This window comes from Quercus robur, chromosome 5 (genome assembly GCF_932294415.1).
Source record: "Quercus robur chromosome 5, dhQueRobu3.1, whole genome shotgun sequence".
NCBI classification, from domain to species: Eukaryota; Viridiplantae; Streptophyta; class Magnoliopsida; order Fagales; family Fagaceae; genus Quercus; species Quercus robur.
The window spans coordinates 55,236,855-55,254,186 of NC_065538.1; the positions used below are offsets into that span (position 1 = coordinate 55,236,855).

General features: G+C 35.7%; 1 protein-coding gene across 1 annotated transcript; it reads right to left on the reverse strand.

Annotated features, from left to right (window-relative positions):
* Positions 1-14,411: 14,411 nt before the first annotated feature.
* Positions 14,412-15,461, reverse strand: LOC126729117 (borneol dehydrogenase, mitochondrial-like). The gene is made up of 2 exons (XM_050434825.1): positions 15,424-15,461; positions 14,412-15,192 (listed from the first exon to the last, which is right to left on the reverse strand). The coding sequence occupies exons 1-2, from the start codon at positions 15,459-15,461 to the stop codon at positions 14,412-14,414; spliced, it is 819 nt and encodes a 272-aa protein (XP_050290782.1).
* Between the last annotated feature and the right edge of the window lie 1,871 nt (positions 15,462-17,332).

A 17,332-nucleotide genomic window follows, 5' to 3' on the forward strand; every position in this document is an offset into this window, starting at 1 on the left:
CGGTGTTTGGTTCGTCCAAACATTTTACGGAAAATACTTTACGGAAAATCAATTCCCATGTTTGGTTCGATCAAACATTTTACGAAAAATGAAATTCGTTTTTTACGGAAAATCAATTCCGATGTTTGGTTTGTGGATCATTTTACGGAAAATATGAAATGTGTTACAAATTCAAGCACCTACATTATCTAGACAAACCTGTAACAATACAAAACTAATCATCCACTTCAACATCAAAAATAATCATTCAAATTCAAGAACTTGCATTGCCTAGACATATCTGTAACAGTACAAAAATAATCATCCACTTCAACATCAAAAATAATCATTTGAATATACCCATAATATTTATATAAAAACAGCCACATCAATCGTTCACCATTGGCATTACACCTCCATGGTGTACAAAAATGATACCTATTCGTGGTATCTGAACAGTACAAATACATAATTTGGGCAATTGTATCGTCCCAATAATACAAAAAAGTACATATATAATACATTGGTAGGTCAATACTAATACTATAACAAAAGTTAATTCCTAAATCTACCATCACAGTCAACATGAAATAAACAAATCAAATTTGTGAGAACAAATAACCATCTAACCACAGCTTCCTCAACCTAGCATTCTTGGATAAAAATCCACGTGCTGTCTTCTCATTTTCACAAAGATGGTCGAAGGCAGTTGCGAGCATATCTTCGCTATATCCATCCGCCTTCATAGCCATTACCTCATTGTACAAAGTTGTGCAATCCACCAAGCCCCAATTGATTTCTTTCAGAACGACAGCTATTTCCTTCAGCTGATCAGATAGATCAGTCAGCACACTATCATCAGCATTAGAAGGTGCACGCCCTCTTTTGCGGGACTTGGAAATTCCCCACCAAGTGGTAGATGACTCAACTGCATTCTTCCCTTTCTCAACCACACCTTCCTCCACATTGTCTACAACAAACTCCGCACTATCCCCATTGTCTGGCTCATTTTCAATATCCACATAGGACTTAGAAAAGCCACCCGTGGCTGTGTCCTTCCCCACAACAATCGCTAATTCATCATAAAAGTCAATCTTTTTGTTCAGATATTCTGCATGCTTTCGATGTGCCTGTAAGGGAGAAAGGAACGTATATAACAATGCAATAATAACTTCACTCATAAATTCAATATAAAAGGCTATGAAATAACAATTAAAGCAAAGACTCCATACTTTTTCCTACATTTTCTCAGTAATCAAACAAGTAATGCAAGAAAACTCTCAAATAAGGATTGAACAAGTCAATACATTGTGTTACTATTATGCACACTTCACTGCTGAGAGAGCCCAATTAAAAAAAAAAAAAAAATTACAACAGCAAGCACAAATCTTTTGGTCAAAAACTTTGTTTTCTTTCCTTCACTTTTTCCTGGCAACCAAATAGAAAGATCAAAGAAAACAATGGGTCCTTAATTTCCTATTATTCCCAAATCATTGCTGAAAAAAACCCATTAAAAAAATAACCTTAAAAAGAAAGTATCAATCTTTTCTTTACTTTTCCAACATTTTATTAGCAACCAAACAGAGAACCAAAGAAAATTGTATCTCAGACACATATACACATATAGATAGATGAAAACACATAGGTATGTATAGATATAATACATAGCTAAGGTGACATGAAAGTTATATTTGAAAAACCTTATAAAAGCAATGGAATCCTAAAAAGAATGACACTATAAATTTCATATAAAAGGCAAAAACATATATTATCATCTATATTAAGAAAATATAGTTGGAAGCCATACCATAACTTCTTCTTGGTATGTTTTAGCGTCGCAAGTTATCATTTTCAGATTATCGTCCCAACCAAATCTACTCTTCTTTCTAAGAGTTTGAGTAGTGGACCACATGGTCCTTAGAGTTCGCATCCGGTTGTCAACATAGGACGGGTGGCACTCAACCCCGAATTGGGCCGTTATCTCCTTCGCTACAAGAGCAAAGGAGCCGGCCCTGAAAGTACTAGAGGGCTTATTGCCCTTTGCAACCTCCTCTATAAGTATCCTAAGCATCATTTCATGCATGGGTGGCAGCCACCTAAATTCCTTGCTGCTGCTAACTTTCTCTTTGCCCATTGACATTACTACATATGAAAATAGTATAGTGAAAGTAGCATTTAGTAATTACGCTCGGAACATGAACAACAAATCAAACACACATACAACCACGCTTATAAATGTGCACAACAGAATGAAACATGCTAACATTGGAAATGACAATGTAATACCATCAAATAACAATGTAATGCTGAAAATACTTTTTCATTACACCACCAAAAGTCTATAGTAAATACATTGTCTTTACAAAAAACAAAAAGAAAAAACACATTACAATCATAGAAATCTAAATAAAGTACTACTCTCCACTCCTGGTATAATCAGACCACATGGCTTGGCATATCTCATCTCTCTTAGCATTCCATGATCTACTATCTTCGACGGACTCTCGACGTGATTGTGTTTCTTGTTGGTGGTCACTAGACTCTACTTGGTTCATTGCATCTTCCATAATATGGTCATTTGATTCAACCCCCATAATGTGATTATGAACCACACAACACGCTAACACTACTTTCACTTGGGTTGGGAAAGACCAAAATGGTTCTGCATCCAACACTCGAAAACGTTTCTTCAACACTCCAAACCCTCGCTCAATGGTAGTTCTCAATGAAGAGTGTCGGAGGTTGAACAATTCTTGCGCATTCTCAAGAGGACGATCACTAAACTCTTTCAAGTGATATCGCACACTCCGATAAGGTGACAATATTCCATTTTTATTACCATACCCAGCATCACCAAGATAATATTTACCTACATATATTAAAAAATAAAACCAAATCACTACTATGCTTAGGAAAACGCACAATATTTATTAAACTAATAAACCAAAAAGGTGAAGTAATCGTTTAATACCATCGGGAATTGAAAATCCCCCTGGCCTAGCAAATGCATCATTTAACACACGTGAATCATGTGCACTGCCTTCCCATCCAGCCAATACATAAGTGAACTTTAAGTCAAAATTAATGGCAGCTAACACATTTTGCGTGGTTCCATCTTTGCAACCACGAAATCTTCCTTGTATTTCAGGTGGCACGGATGCACGAACATGTGTACCATCTATTGCTTCAACACAATCCTAATTTTCGACAGACATAATGGTTTAAAATTACATAAATCTTCACAATTTACAAAAATACACAAGTCGCAATATTTACCTTAAAATATGGGTAAAACCTTCTGCTATTCCTTATCTCTGGGGGTGTATCTTCGCTACGCAGTCTTATTAGAGCTCTATATAATTTCAGGACCCCCCTAAGGACGACCTTGAAGTATCTATGAACAGTCTCAGTTGATCTATAGATCCGACTACCCATTACACGAAACCTCACATTATGACCAATAATGTGTAAGAAAATGAACACTTACTCTGTAACAGACATGTGAATAGTCGGGCGTACATGCTCCCCCTCAGTGAGGATGTGACATAAGTGGTGGAAAGTTATAGGCTTCATCCTAAGTTGATTCACACAATGTCTCTCAGTTCCATGCAGAACACTATTTATGTATTCCTCTCTCTCGGCGGCATGGTTAACATAAGGCGCTCTAGGCAGTTGTCTACGTCTACGTCGCAATTTCCTTAACAATGCAACCCCCACAAGGAGGACAGATGCAACTGAGGCAAGAATTGCGGCTTTGGTTTTTTTCTTCATCTAACAAAATCACAAACACTGTGGTCTAAGAGGTATGTAAACAAGCATGCTATTGATTACACAGTAAATAAAAACATCCACAAACAGAAAACATCCAAACCACATTGATAACGAGTACCAAATCACATTGCATTCTATTTACACTATCACAATACCATCACATTGATAACTGCACATTGATATATCACAATACCATCACATTGCATTCTATTTACAATCACCTCTATATACCCAAAGCACCTTCAATTAAGGTTTAAACACACACATATTCTACTGTAAGAACATAATAACACCAAGCATGGGTCAAGCTCCAAAATTTCTACACATAACCCAACTAGCCAAATTATAAAAAAAATAAAATAAAAATAAAATAAAAAATCACAACAAAAGTTCTACACATAACCCAACTAGCCAAATTTTAAAAAAAAAAATCCCAACAAAAACCAACCATGCATAACCAATCAAGCTCCAAAATTCTAAAAAAAAATCAAACCAAAAACCAATCCTGAATAACCTGCAACTAGAAAAGCTCCAAAATTTCATATGCATAACCCATAAATACACAGTTTAATAAAAAATGGATAATTAAAAAAATTAATAAATAAAAAAAAATAAATAAATATATAAATATTTATATAAATATATACATACATATATATATATATATATATATATAATGCAGAGATCGGATCGAGAGGTGGGTCGGGAGGATGGGTTGGACTGGTGAGGTGAGTGTGTGGATCGGACGTGTGTGGGTCGGAGGTGAGGTGAGTGTGTGGACGGTCAACCGGTTCCAGAAAACTCACCGTGAGTTTGTGTTTGGCTCGGTGATCGAAGTGGCTGGACCGATGATCGACTAGCTGAGCTAGATCGGGTGCGTTGGTCTGGATCGGTGTGAGTTTGAACTTTCACTTACCATGGTCTGCGACGTTTGGCTCGGTGATCGTCTGGCTGAGCTCAGCGTGACCAGCGTGAGGTAGATCGGTGTCAGTGGCTGGATCGGAGGGAGTGCGTTCTTTCTTTCTCTCGCTCGTTGGCTAGATCGGCGTTTGCTCTCGTTCTTTCTCTCGCTCTCTCTCTCTTTTGCGTTCTTTCTCTCACTTTCTCTCTCTTTTGCGTGACCCAAAAATGATTTGAAGTGAAAATGAGAGTGTAAAATCATTTCCGGGTCAAAGGAGTAAATTTCGGTCAACAGGAAGTGATTTTCCGGAAAATTTCATTTTCCGTTGCTGCCAAACACGCGGGTTTGGGGGAAAATGATTTCCTGAAATCATTTTCCCCCAAAACAAACACACCCTAAGAAGCAGGCTTGTAAGAGGATTAAGCGTCTCTGGATATATAGCTAATGATTTGGATTATTGCTTAGATGAATTTGATGAGTTCTGCAAGAATGAAGATATAGTGAGACACCGCACTATTAGAAGAAAACCACAACAGATTGGGGTTGCAGAATGTATAAACAAAATTCTTTTGGAGAGGAATCATTGTATGCTCTCAAAATTTGGTTTGTCTAAGGACTTTTGTGCTAAAGCAATAAATAAGGCCTACTATTTGGTAAATAGATCTCCATCAACTGTCATTGAATATAAAATACCTTTTGAGGTATAATTTGGTACTCTTGCTGGTTATTCTATTTTGAGAGTATTTGGTTGTCCTATTTATACTCATGCAAATAATGGTAAACTTAAGCGGTGGGCAAGTAGGTGCATAATCCTAGGCTTTGCATTGGGGATAAAAGGTTATATGTTGTGGTGTATGGATTCAGGATCCCCATGGTTAATTATCAGCGGAGATGTGAAATTTGATAAGTCTGCTATTGTTGACCAGTCAAAATAGAGTATTGGGACAATCAAAGACCACAGTGTTAGTGAGCAGGTGGAGCTTGAGGTTGAAGCCTTGTGGATTGTTGCTTTGGGTGAAGAAATTGTGCCTCTTCAATATTTGAAAGGAATTGCAAAAATTGACTTGGTATATTATAGGGCTTCAATATTTGAAGCATTGTTGGATTTGTGAATTCTGATTTTACTGGTGATTTGGATAAGAAGAGATTTCTAACAAGTTATGTCTTTACAGTATCTGGTTGTGCCATTAGTTGGGAGACGATGCTACAGTTGACAATTGTTTACTCTTAAATTAGTATATGTTTACAATTATATAGAAAAGTTCTTAGCAATAAATAGAAAACATAAATAAAAATATATTTAATAATTAATAAATAAACATATCTCACCGCACTTATATCCTACTTTTTCAAAAATTACTATGTCCCCGCACCGCACCTGCACCTGCACCCGAACCCGAATCCTCACCCATGCTTCCTAGCTCACAACTCAACTCAGTCAAACTTTCGTTGGTCCAAACCAAGTCCTCCAATATTTATCAACTCCAAATTTGCTTCTGCTACTAATGTTGCTTAAGGTACTGTTTTGTATTCAATTCTTTATAGTGCTATTTGATTAAACTTTGGATGTCATGGAGCCAAAATTAGTTGACTACAATTTGGTATGTTTGATTCTTCATTCTTTCTCTAACATAACAAAAGCTGTTAATCTATACGTATCAAAGTTGCATCAATGAACTTATAGTTGCAGAGCTTTGTAGTTTATGTTCTTTGATAAATGAGTAATTTTTGGGTTTGTTTGATTAGTTGATTGCTCTTGTGCTGAGAAGTAATTGTTCTGAACTTTGAGTGAAGGGTTACTTTGTCCAGCGAGTTGTAAATTTGTCTTTCTAGACTTCTGCTCTCTGTGATATTTGACAGCTGCTTTTAGTTCAGTCTTAGAATAGTTTTGATTTTCTTGGCTTTGTTTTGCAGGGAATTACAAAAACAAATACCAATGACCTACACAGAAATCTAAATCAAACTAAACTGTTTTTGCTTCTCTAAGATGTTATAAATTATTAATAAATTACAAATGTAGTAAATCTTAAGTTTTTGTTTGCTTTTATTGTTAGATTAGGTTCATGATCTTCGAGATTGTAGATCAAATTTTTATGTGAAAGGCTATAGCTGTTGAGTTAAATTTTGTCAAGGTTGGATAAATGATTTATATAATCTTAAATAATAAGTCTTGGCATAGTTTCTACTAATTGTATAAAATGGTAGGGATAATTGTTTTACACATTCAAGAGTAACAGCTTCAATAATTTTATTGTTGTAATGGACTAGGAAAGAATATTCAATGGTTTTATTTTTTAAAAATGAATCATATTGTTTTTATGTAAAGTAATTTAGAGGATATTACTGGCTTTAAGTCTTCTTCTTGTATGCATTTCCCTATGAGACATTTTGGCTATGTCTTTGTATTTAAGATTGAAGTTAAGGTAGGTAGATGTATTGTTTATTAGTGATCTAGGGAGGTGGATGAAAATTGTAAGTGACTAAGATAATTGGCAGATACATCAAAGTATGATTTTGATAAATAAACATAATCAAAAAGTAATTACCGGAATTAGAAAATTAAAAATTTCAATAACAACATTGTCTATATAATAAAGAGGCAAATCCAAATCATAATACAGAAACCTAAAAGCAGCAGAATGTTAATAACTATTGGGGTACGCGGCAAATGGCATTCTGTTTCTCTAAGGGAGAAGAAGGAATGGGAGTTGGCCAAGATGGTAGCACAAAGGTTAAGGTATTGGGGATATTAAAAAAACTGTCCCCGCCGTAAGGAATATCACAAAAGACTTCGAGGGTTCTACTCTGCAAGTTGCATGAGACGACCTTCGATTGAATCAACAAATACATGATATCCCCATCATTGGGATGAAAAGCTAGCACCGAGATCACATGAGGGCTAGGCCAATTCCGGTTTATATATTCTGTGAGCGAAGGAGATTTTTCTGAAACCATTTGGCTGAAATACAGCTCGTGCTTCAAACACCATTTGCCTCCTGCTCCGCTTCCATTATTTTCATTATCAAAGTCCTTGAGCTCCCAAACGCGTAAACCGGGATGCCCATAACCTGAGACCTGACATATCCTCAGGCAGCCGTGACACAGGCCAAGGCAATCGATTTCATGGAATGGCTCCAATTCTACAGGCTGCTCAATCACCTATGAAGCACGGACGCGGCACCGGAGGTGCCGCACCCGCGTCGGACGCTGCCGGACGCGGCGACGCGCGAGGGACGCCGTTGCCCGCGCGTCCGGCCGCGTCCGACCGAGTCCTGCCACGTGGCAGGCTCGAGATCTCAGCCAACTCACGCCGACTCGCGCCGATGCGGCTCCGACTCGGGCCGACTCGGGCCGTATTGGCGGATATCGGCAGATATCGGCCTATATCGGCCGATATCGGCCGAAACGGCCGAACTTTAAAAAAAAAAAAGAAAAAAAAAAAACACACAGAACGCACCATTTAATCTAAATACTAAACCCTACTCACTCGTTTCTCACTCTCATTAGCTCTCTGCCTCTTTTTCATTAGTTTAAATCTTGTGGGTTGTGTTTAATTTATGAACATCATGTTTTAGTTATTATCTACTATTGTTTATTGCTCTTAAATTTGGTATATATTTGTATAATGTAAAAAAGTATGCTTAGCAATATATTAAAAATATAAATAAAAATATTTTTAATAATTTTTTAATCGCCGAGTCCCGCCGCACCCGCACCCACCTTTTTCAAAAATTGCCGAGTCCCGCACCCGCACCCGCACCCGCACCCGAGTCCCGAAACGCACCCGTGCTACATAGTCAATCACACAACATGTGCTGCTGTTGCTGTTGTTGATCTTGAACGGGTCGAACCCGAGAAGACGGCCACCATCAATGGGCCAAAAAAGCAAACCTTTATAGGGGACAGTGTGAATAGGGGTTAGGGAAAATCGAAATTCACCCAGGTTGGTTGGACACAAAACCATGGAGTCGCTCCATTCACCGGAGTCAGACGAGAAAACGTGAATGTTAAATTGGCTTAAGTTGTTGCGTATGCTAAGAATAAGCACCACCCTGAAACTAGAACTGATTTGTGTATCATTACTTTCGTCATAGCTGCTGATGATCCCAGCCCGTAGCCGCAATAAACGATGAGGAAGAGGAAGTGGACTTGGAGGGAGCTTGAGACATTGCCTAGTGATTGGATTGATGACAGTGTAAACGACTACACAGTTACTGCTTTCGATCCCTAACAGCAAGTCATTGCACGAAGCTTGAATTCAACCACTGTGACGATCGCGTAGATAAGCAGCGACAGGTTTCAATTCACATTCAGACTCAGAATTTGCCGGTGTTATGAGGAGACGTCGCTCGAAGCTGTGGAAATCTTCATCGTACTGGTAGAGCAAGGTAAAGAGCTGTGGCTGCTGTGAGTGCTGTGCAACAAAGCGGCGAGCAAAATACGGAGTAGAGATAAGAGAAAACCAGCGCTTTGATACCCACTTGCAAGTTAACACAACCGTGCATAATGGCAGTAAAACCAAAATTTCCATCAATACCCAATCCGGAAGGTCGTCCATGGTGCTTGGGCTGCTGCGATTATTCATTAAATGAGACTCTATGGAAGCAAATTCTTCTTTCGCATTCATACAAGTACAAGGATCCATGAGACAACAAACTCTTGAATTATCTCTTCTCTGTTTAGGGTTGGCGGCAGAGAGAAGTGAGAGACTTTGGAACTGCTTACATATTTATATATAGAAGATATATAAGATAAGGTGGTTTACTAAAACCAATCGGACTCAGAGATAGTTCTAGAGTTTGGATTGGAAAAAGCTAATGAAATTGTTTTCAAACACTACTTGTTTTCTAAAACGTTTATTCTTTTTTAGTACTACTTTTTTTCAGATATTTGTTAACTAATGAAATTCCCTTTTTTTTTTTAATTATTATTATTAACTTAAACTTTTAAGATAAATTATACTGTTAGAGTTTTTTTTTTTTTTTCCCCTCATTTTAGTCAATCTAAATTTCTCCTTTGTGGAAAAAGAAAAATATTCATGGTTGATTGATACCTTGCTTCTTCAAATCTTCGTGCATATGAAATTACATTACGATATTCAATTTTCATCCTTCATGTCGTTTTAACTTGCTTATTTATATTTATTTAGCTTAACGTTTTTCTTTCTTTTCATTACATCTCTCTTCTTCTTTTTTCTCTTTTTGCATGACTAAAATTTTTGCCAATGGAAAATACAGAAAAAAGGATTTAGATTCTCTAGATTTCCTAAGGTATTATATCAAATAGATTTTCTAAAATCCTAACCACTCTTAATGATTTAATGGTCTAGATTCTGCCATATCAACATTCCACTAATAATAATCTTAATTGTTTTATTTGCAATATTATTTTATTATTTTAAGAATATTGTTAATGGAATGCTGACATATCAAAATCTAAACCATTAAATCATTAAAAAGTGGTTAAGATTTAAGGAAATCTATTGGTATAATACCCTAGGAAATCTAGAGGATCTGAATCCCAGAAAAAGTGGGGCGAAATATTTGTTAAATTAAATGCTAACATTTTTTTTCCTTTTTTGGATCGGGATTAAATGGCAACATTTGTGTGTGTGTGGTTTTTTTATGTCATCTAATTATTTGTAAATTACACAATTGTGTTGTACATATTTATAACTATAGTTTACCAAGATTTTCATAGCTCAACTATAACTTTTTGGTATTTTCAATGGATACATCTACTTCCTTTGTTAAACTTTCTAAATATTAATAATTTGACAACAGTGAGATCAAGATTGCTAACGATCAATTTTCTACAATGATCTCAATCAGATAATCAATCACTTTGAATTTTGAAAAAATAAATAGAAAAAGGAAACGAACTAAAATGACTTATGTTTATCACTCATTTTCGAAGAAATGTACTACATTTTCTTAGATAATCCACTTAGATTTCTATTTTGTGTTTTCTCAAAAAAAAAAAAAAGTTTCACTACAAACAAAGATACAAATACTACAAGATAAAACTGCTTCTCTGTGAGACGGTTGGGGGTGTCAAAGTCAAACTAAGATAAAATCCCTTGTTGTTTATAAAAAAAATAAAGGCAAAAACATCATTTTAGTCCCTACATTTTGGACTCACAATCAATTTGGTCTCTACATTTTAGTAGCAGTCAATTTGGTCTATCTTATTTTCAACTTACACTCAATTTGGTCCCTACCATTAACTTACTAACGGAAAACGCTTACGTGGCAAATGGTTTACACAGTTGGCATACTTGGTATTAAAACATTAAATGAGATGTTGACATGTTTAAACTTTAGTGGCTAATGTGCCACATTAGCGCTTAAATGGCAAATAAAGTCACGTTATCTTTCAAAAATATATTTCTTTCTTTTTTTACCAATTTCTTTTTTTTCATTATCTTTAGTTTTTCACTTTTTCTTTTTTTTTTTATGGTCTGTTTGGATTGAACTTATTTTGCTGAAACTGAAAACTAAAAACTGAAAACACTGTAGCAAAATAATTTTTAAATGTGTGAATAGTACTGTGGGACCCATTTTTAATGAAAAAGTTGCTGAAAAGTGATATTTGTGAGTCTCGTGTACTGTTCACAAGACCCACAGGACTGATAAAAGTGACAAAAAAGTAGGAAAAGTGCGGCTACTGTTCATGAACAGTAGCCGCTGTCCCCTGCTGCAGCTGACCAAAAAAAAAAAGAAGAGAAAACGCAACACAAAACGCAGACGTGAGATTCATTGCTATCCAAACGTTCACTTATGAAAGTTCAAATAGTGTATAAAACACCCTTGAACGTTTAGACCCCCAATAACAAAAATACCAATTCAAGCTTTATGACAAACAACAAGTGTGCGGAAAATGAACACAAGCTATAAACAGAATTGGTAAACAATCTAAGCCAATTAAAATCACATCCACAGCAGAAAATAAAATGCAAAGATTAAGGGAAGAAAGATGCAAACACAAGGACAACACAATGATGTGTTATCGAAAAGGAAACCGAAACCCTTGGCGTAAAACCTCTTCGCCGCCCTCCAGGCGGTCAATAATCCACTAGAAAATGTAGTTGGGATACATGAACAGTAATAGACCCTTCAAGCCTAATCTACCCGATGTACCTAAGCCCTCCAAGCTTCTTGCTCCAACGAGGTTGCGCCAAACCTTTTTCTTTTCTAGCTTACCGGATTCCGCTATAATCCATAGCATCCGCCATCCTTGGCATCTTTCAATGCTTCCCAAAGCTCCAAAAACACTCAACACTCTAAATGGGTGTGGGTAATGTTTGGATAGAAATCTCCTCTCAATAGATATGATAATGAGAGAGGGAATGAAAAGAGACTATAAAGATTTCTCTCTAAGAATGAGTAGCTCTCTCTAATTGGGTGGGTGTTTTGAAGAAACCTCTCTTAGGGTTTTTCTTTCTGAATAGCCACACATATTTTGTGGGAATGAGGGGTATTTATACTGGTGTGAGAATGGAATGCGAAGAGTCAGTTTTTCCAAAACAGGGTTGGCTGGCAACTTGACTGAGTTGCGAGTTCAAGGCACAAGCTAACTGAATGGCCAGTCTGGATTTTTGTCCTGTAGTGCTCCAGTTGGCATGACTGTTCAGCTCCCCTGCATGCTCTGCGCGTGTGTAACTTTTGGCGGCTTGCAAGCCGTGAGCCTCCCGCGAGATCCAGCCACGAGTCCCTGCTTCACTGCACAGTCTTGAGCATTTCTTCACACTCTCTCACACACTACCCTTACATGATTCCCACCTAAATACAGGGTTTCTAAGTGCTGTATTACAAGCAAATTTGTCACGGAATAAAGCCAACACATGGTTGATTAAATTCAACCTTACAACTTAGAAACCCATAGTATCACGAACCAAAAAAAGAAACCCACAGTATCATAAAAAAACGTATGAACTCTGAATCCCTTTTTCTTTCTTTTTTTCTTTCATCTCATCTTTTAAGCTCTCATCCCTCTCTCTCTCTCTCTCTCTCTCTCTCTCTCTCTCTCTCTCTCTCTCTCTCTCATTAATCATTTAATCTTTTATTCATGGCCAAGGAACCCATATCCCAAATTCAAACTAAACCCCAAACCTTACCCAAATCCACCAACCACTCATCTTAGATCCATCCCTTTTCTATTAAGCAAATCTTTGTGAAAACCTTAACCGACAAGATCATCCCTCTAGAGGTGGAAAGTTCTAATATGGTCAAAAACATGAAGGCCAAGATCCAAGACAAAAAAGTCATCCCTTCCGAGCAACAACCTTTAATCTTCGTCGGAAGGCAATTGGAAGATGGTCATACTCTTGCCGATTACATCTACAAAAAGTTGACACTAGACATGGTGGCAGCGATGCAGGACGGGAATCTTATGGGTTGGGCTTGAGACGAGGAGATCCGGGTCAGAGGAGTCACGGTCAATCTGTGGCCACGGATTGGACTCCGTGGTGGGTCTATGATGTTGGATGTTGGGTTTTGGTGAATCTGGGTTTGGGGATTTTGGCTGAAATTTATGGAGTTATTTTACCTTTCTTGACTGATATCATAAGCTTTTTTGTGATTGAAAGCCAAATTGATGGTTAGAAATAATGTGATCTGTGTTGATCTGCAATTTTTGGACTAGATTAGTGTTTGATTATCAAGAAAGGAATTGGAATGAAATTCTGTTTGGTTAGCAAGAAATTGCAAGAACCGAAAAAATAATAATGTTGAGAAAATAAAAATGAAATTCTAAATGGATAAAAAATTTGTAAGAGTATTAAAAGAAGAAATAAAGAAAATGAAAAAAAGAAATCAGTAAAAAATAAAATAAAATTTAAGCTGACGTGGCTTTGTTTGCCATCTAAACACTAATGTAGCCAAATCAGCAGACATATCAGCATGCATTTTATATAATATTTTAATATTAGGTATGCCAACTATGTAAATCGTTTGCCACGTAAGCGTTTTCCGTTAGTTAGTTAACTGTAGGGACCAAATTGAGTGTAAGTTAAAAATAATAAGGACCAAATTGACTACTACTAAAATGTAGGGACCAAATTGACTGTGAGCCCAAAATATAGGGACTAAAATGGTGTTTTCACCAAAAATAAATTAATAACAATAATAAAAAAATAAAAATAAAAAAAAGATAAGGGTTTGGCTTACCTTCCGTACTTTTTTAATTAGAATCTCATTTTATTTTAATGAGAGACTGTCACGTCACCCACTAACTAAATAAAATATGGAAATTAAAATACACTCCCACTTGTTATTGTGTATTTAAAACAAAAAGACATATTCAATTAAAAAAGTATTGAAGGTAAGTCAAACCCAACAATTAACACCAAATTATTCTCATTTTAATTATATTTGTATTACAAATGTGGCTATATCTTAAGAAAAGTTGTACAACTCATTTTTTCGTTGGGGGTAGGTTGTCAATTAGAAATATAATGCAGTATATTTGCAACACTTAAAAAAGTTCTATCTAATTTTTTTTGCTAAAAACTAACAAGGGTTTTATTTTTTGGGTTTAACTTACTTTCAATACTTTTTTAACAAGATACGTCCTTAAAAAAAAAAAAAAAAAAAAAAAAAAAAACAAAACAAAACAAAACAAACCTCTGAACACTTGGGAGGCTAGTTTTATATAGAGTCTTTCTACAAGCACGAAACAATACATGGACAATTTCACGTACCCTCACAAACATTAATTTTCGGTAAAATTCTTTATGCATTTAGAATTCCCATTTTATTCTTTATTGTGGAAAAATACAAAAACCTGCATTGTGAATACTGAAGCCTCCGTCTATGAGAAAATTATGTCCACTCACATATTTTGAGTCATCACTTGCAAGAAAGAGAGCAGTCTCAGCAACATCCTCTGGCTTGAGAACCTCACCCTTGAGGTTTGAATAAACATGGGAAGCTTCATCATCATCCATCTTAAAAAATTTCATTGCCAAAGGTGTAGCAAATATATAGGGTGACACACAATTCACACGAATGCCAAAATGTCCGAGCTCCACTGCTGTATTTTTTGTTAATCCATGGATTCCATGCACAGCATGTTTTGAGCTTGTGTAGGCATGTGGTGCACCGCCTGCAGTGGTTGAGGATGCGCTTGCAGTATTGATTATACTGCCTTTGCGAGTCGAGATCATTACACGGGCTGCATGCTTGGTGCCAAGGAAAGCACCTACCAGATTGACTTTAACCACTTGCTCAAAATCAGCCTGGGTGTTCTCAAGGATGTTGAATTTGGCTTCCCCAACTATACCAGCATTGTTGTACATAATGTCTAGCTTACCATACATGGAAACGACATGGTTAACAGCATTTTCGACATTAGTTTCGTTGGTGACATCACAATGGACAAAGGTTGTTGATTGAGGGTTTAGTTCTTTGCATATAAAGTGACCCAATTCATCTTGCATGTCTGCGATGACAACTTTAACTCCATGTTTTGAGAATAGTCTTGCAATGGACGCACCAATGCCGCTAGCTGCACCAGTAATTAGTGCCACTTTTCCTTCTAGCCTATCACATTTTTACATTATATTATTTTTCACTTTTATTGGTCAGCAATTTGGAGAGAGGATATTACTCATATAAAGGTTGTGTAGCAAAAAATGTATTATTCCTAACATTACTTATAAAAAAAAAAAAAAAAAAAAAAATTATTTACTCGGAGAGAAGATATTTTTCTTAAAATATTGTTCTTTAACAAATTAAACATATAGAGGCAAGATAGCTAAAATTGTTTCATACCTTCTTGCTTCAGGTGGGAGTACTGAGAAACTTCCCATGGTCAATGAAGTTAGAGTATGTGTTCGAAAAATGAAAATGAAACCCAAAGATTATCACAAAATTGCTTTGTGATCTCTCCTTTAACGTAACTAACTTATATAATAGAGGCAATGTCACACCCCCTGCATTCCCATGTGTGACATAATAGCACTGTTTGCTTACTACAAATAGCATTGCTTCCCACAAGAATTGGTTCAGATCAGGTTAGACTAATTCGGGCCATTTATTTGATTAATTGTATTAAGGTTTGCATCATTATCTATTGAGGAATTCTACTGGATATATATAAATATATATATATATATATATATATATATATATATATATATGTGTGTATATATTTTTGTTACAACTCTGACTTAAAATTAAGAGTGGTGGAGAAAATGTTGTGGCACTAGCCCTAGATTAGGACTAATTTTTTTCCAGCTTCTCACAAAAATAGTCGTTATCCATGCGAAAAAGTATTTTATATTAAATGATACCACGTTATCCATATCAAAATCCTATAAACGAGAGACATGTGTCCAAAAATAACTACTCATTAATAATGTCTTTCATTTGTTAGTGAGTTATTTATTTTTTATTGACATATCTCACTCTTATTGGATTTTGATACCGTTGACATAGTATCATTTGATATCAAATACATTCACCTATTCATGCAATGCGTGGAAATATATAATTATTTTGTAATGTGTTATAATACAATTTCTTCACTTAAATTTGTTGAAGATTCTCTCTCTCTCTCTCTCTCTCTCTCTCTCTCTCTCTCTCTCTCTCTCTCTCTCTCTCTCTCTCCATATTTATCATTCTATTATCTTGGGTGTGTTTGACTGATATTATCTTTCTTCTTCTTTTTTTCTAACTTCTATGATAGTTTGTAATGTTTTCCGAAATCTTTGTTAGTAAATCTACATTTTTTAAGTTTAAAATTTATTATTCAAATTTCTACTTCTCTAAAGGAAATTATCTTGAAAATCAAAACTGTTTATTTTGTTTAGACCCTTTTTAAAACATATTAGTTTAACATAATGAATTAGCCAAATAGTTACTTAGGTTAATTATGAAATTTAGGTTAAACACATGCAATCATATTATTTAGTGTGAAAAAGTAAAGAAAACAGTAATATGATGACCCAGGAAAACTAATGAAATCAACTGTTTTATGGTAAAAAACCTAGGCATGATTTAACCTAGTGATCCTCAAGGTAAACAAAACCACTATGATAGGATGGAAGTTTACAATATATTTAAATCCTAAATCTAAAGCTACCTCTTGTAGAACTTACTAGCACGACCACGTGCAATTCCAACTCCATACCTTGAATTTGCTAAACACAAACTCCCACATTTGTGACTTTGAAATCTCACTCAAAGGTTTCAGATCACTGTCAATAATACATCTTTATGTAGCAACTTGTTTCCACTAGTTCTTGATTGTAGATCTTGTTCCGATAAATGCTTGTAGAGTTAAAAGGTTACAGAAGCCTCACAGATCTCACAAGAGTAACTAACAAGTCTTCCAAGGGTTTCTAATACGTAATTAGGGTTTTTCTTTTATACCTAGTAGTGTTAAACTGGAACCCTAGAAGTTTTCGTGGGCTTGGGCCTAATTTAAAATCTATAGAACACGATTTTCAATCGGTCAAACCTATCTTTCGATCGGTTAAGCTTCACGGTAGCTTGCTTCTTTTTTTGTAGCTTGAAAATTCTTAAATCTTGACTTGAACAATCTTGAGCAATGTCTAACACCTAATCTAGACATATTTTTGTTCTTGGTTTGCTAACATATATAAATTTGAAAACTAAACATTAAATCCTAAATATTTAGAACCTAAAAAAAAACTCATCACAAAATTCCTTTAATTTA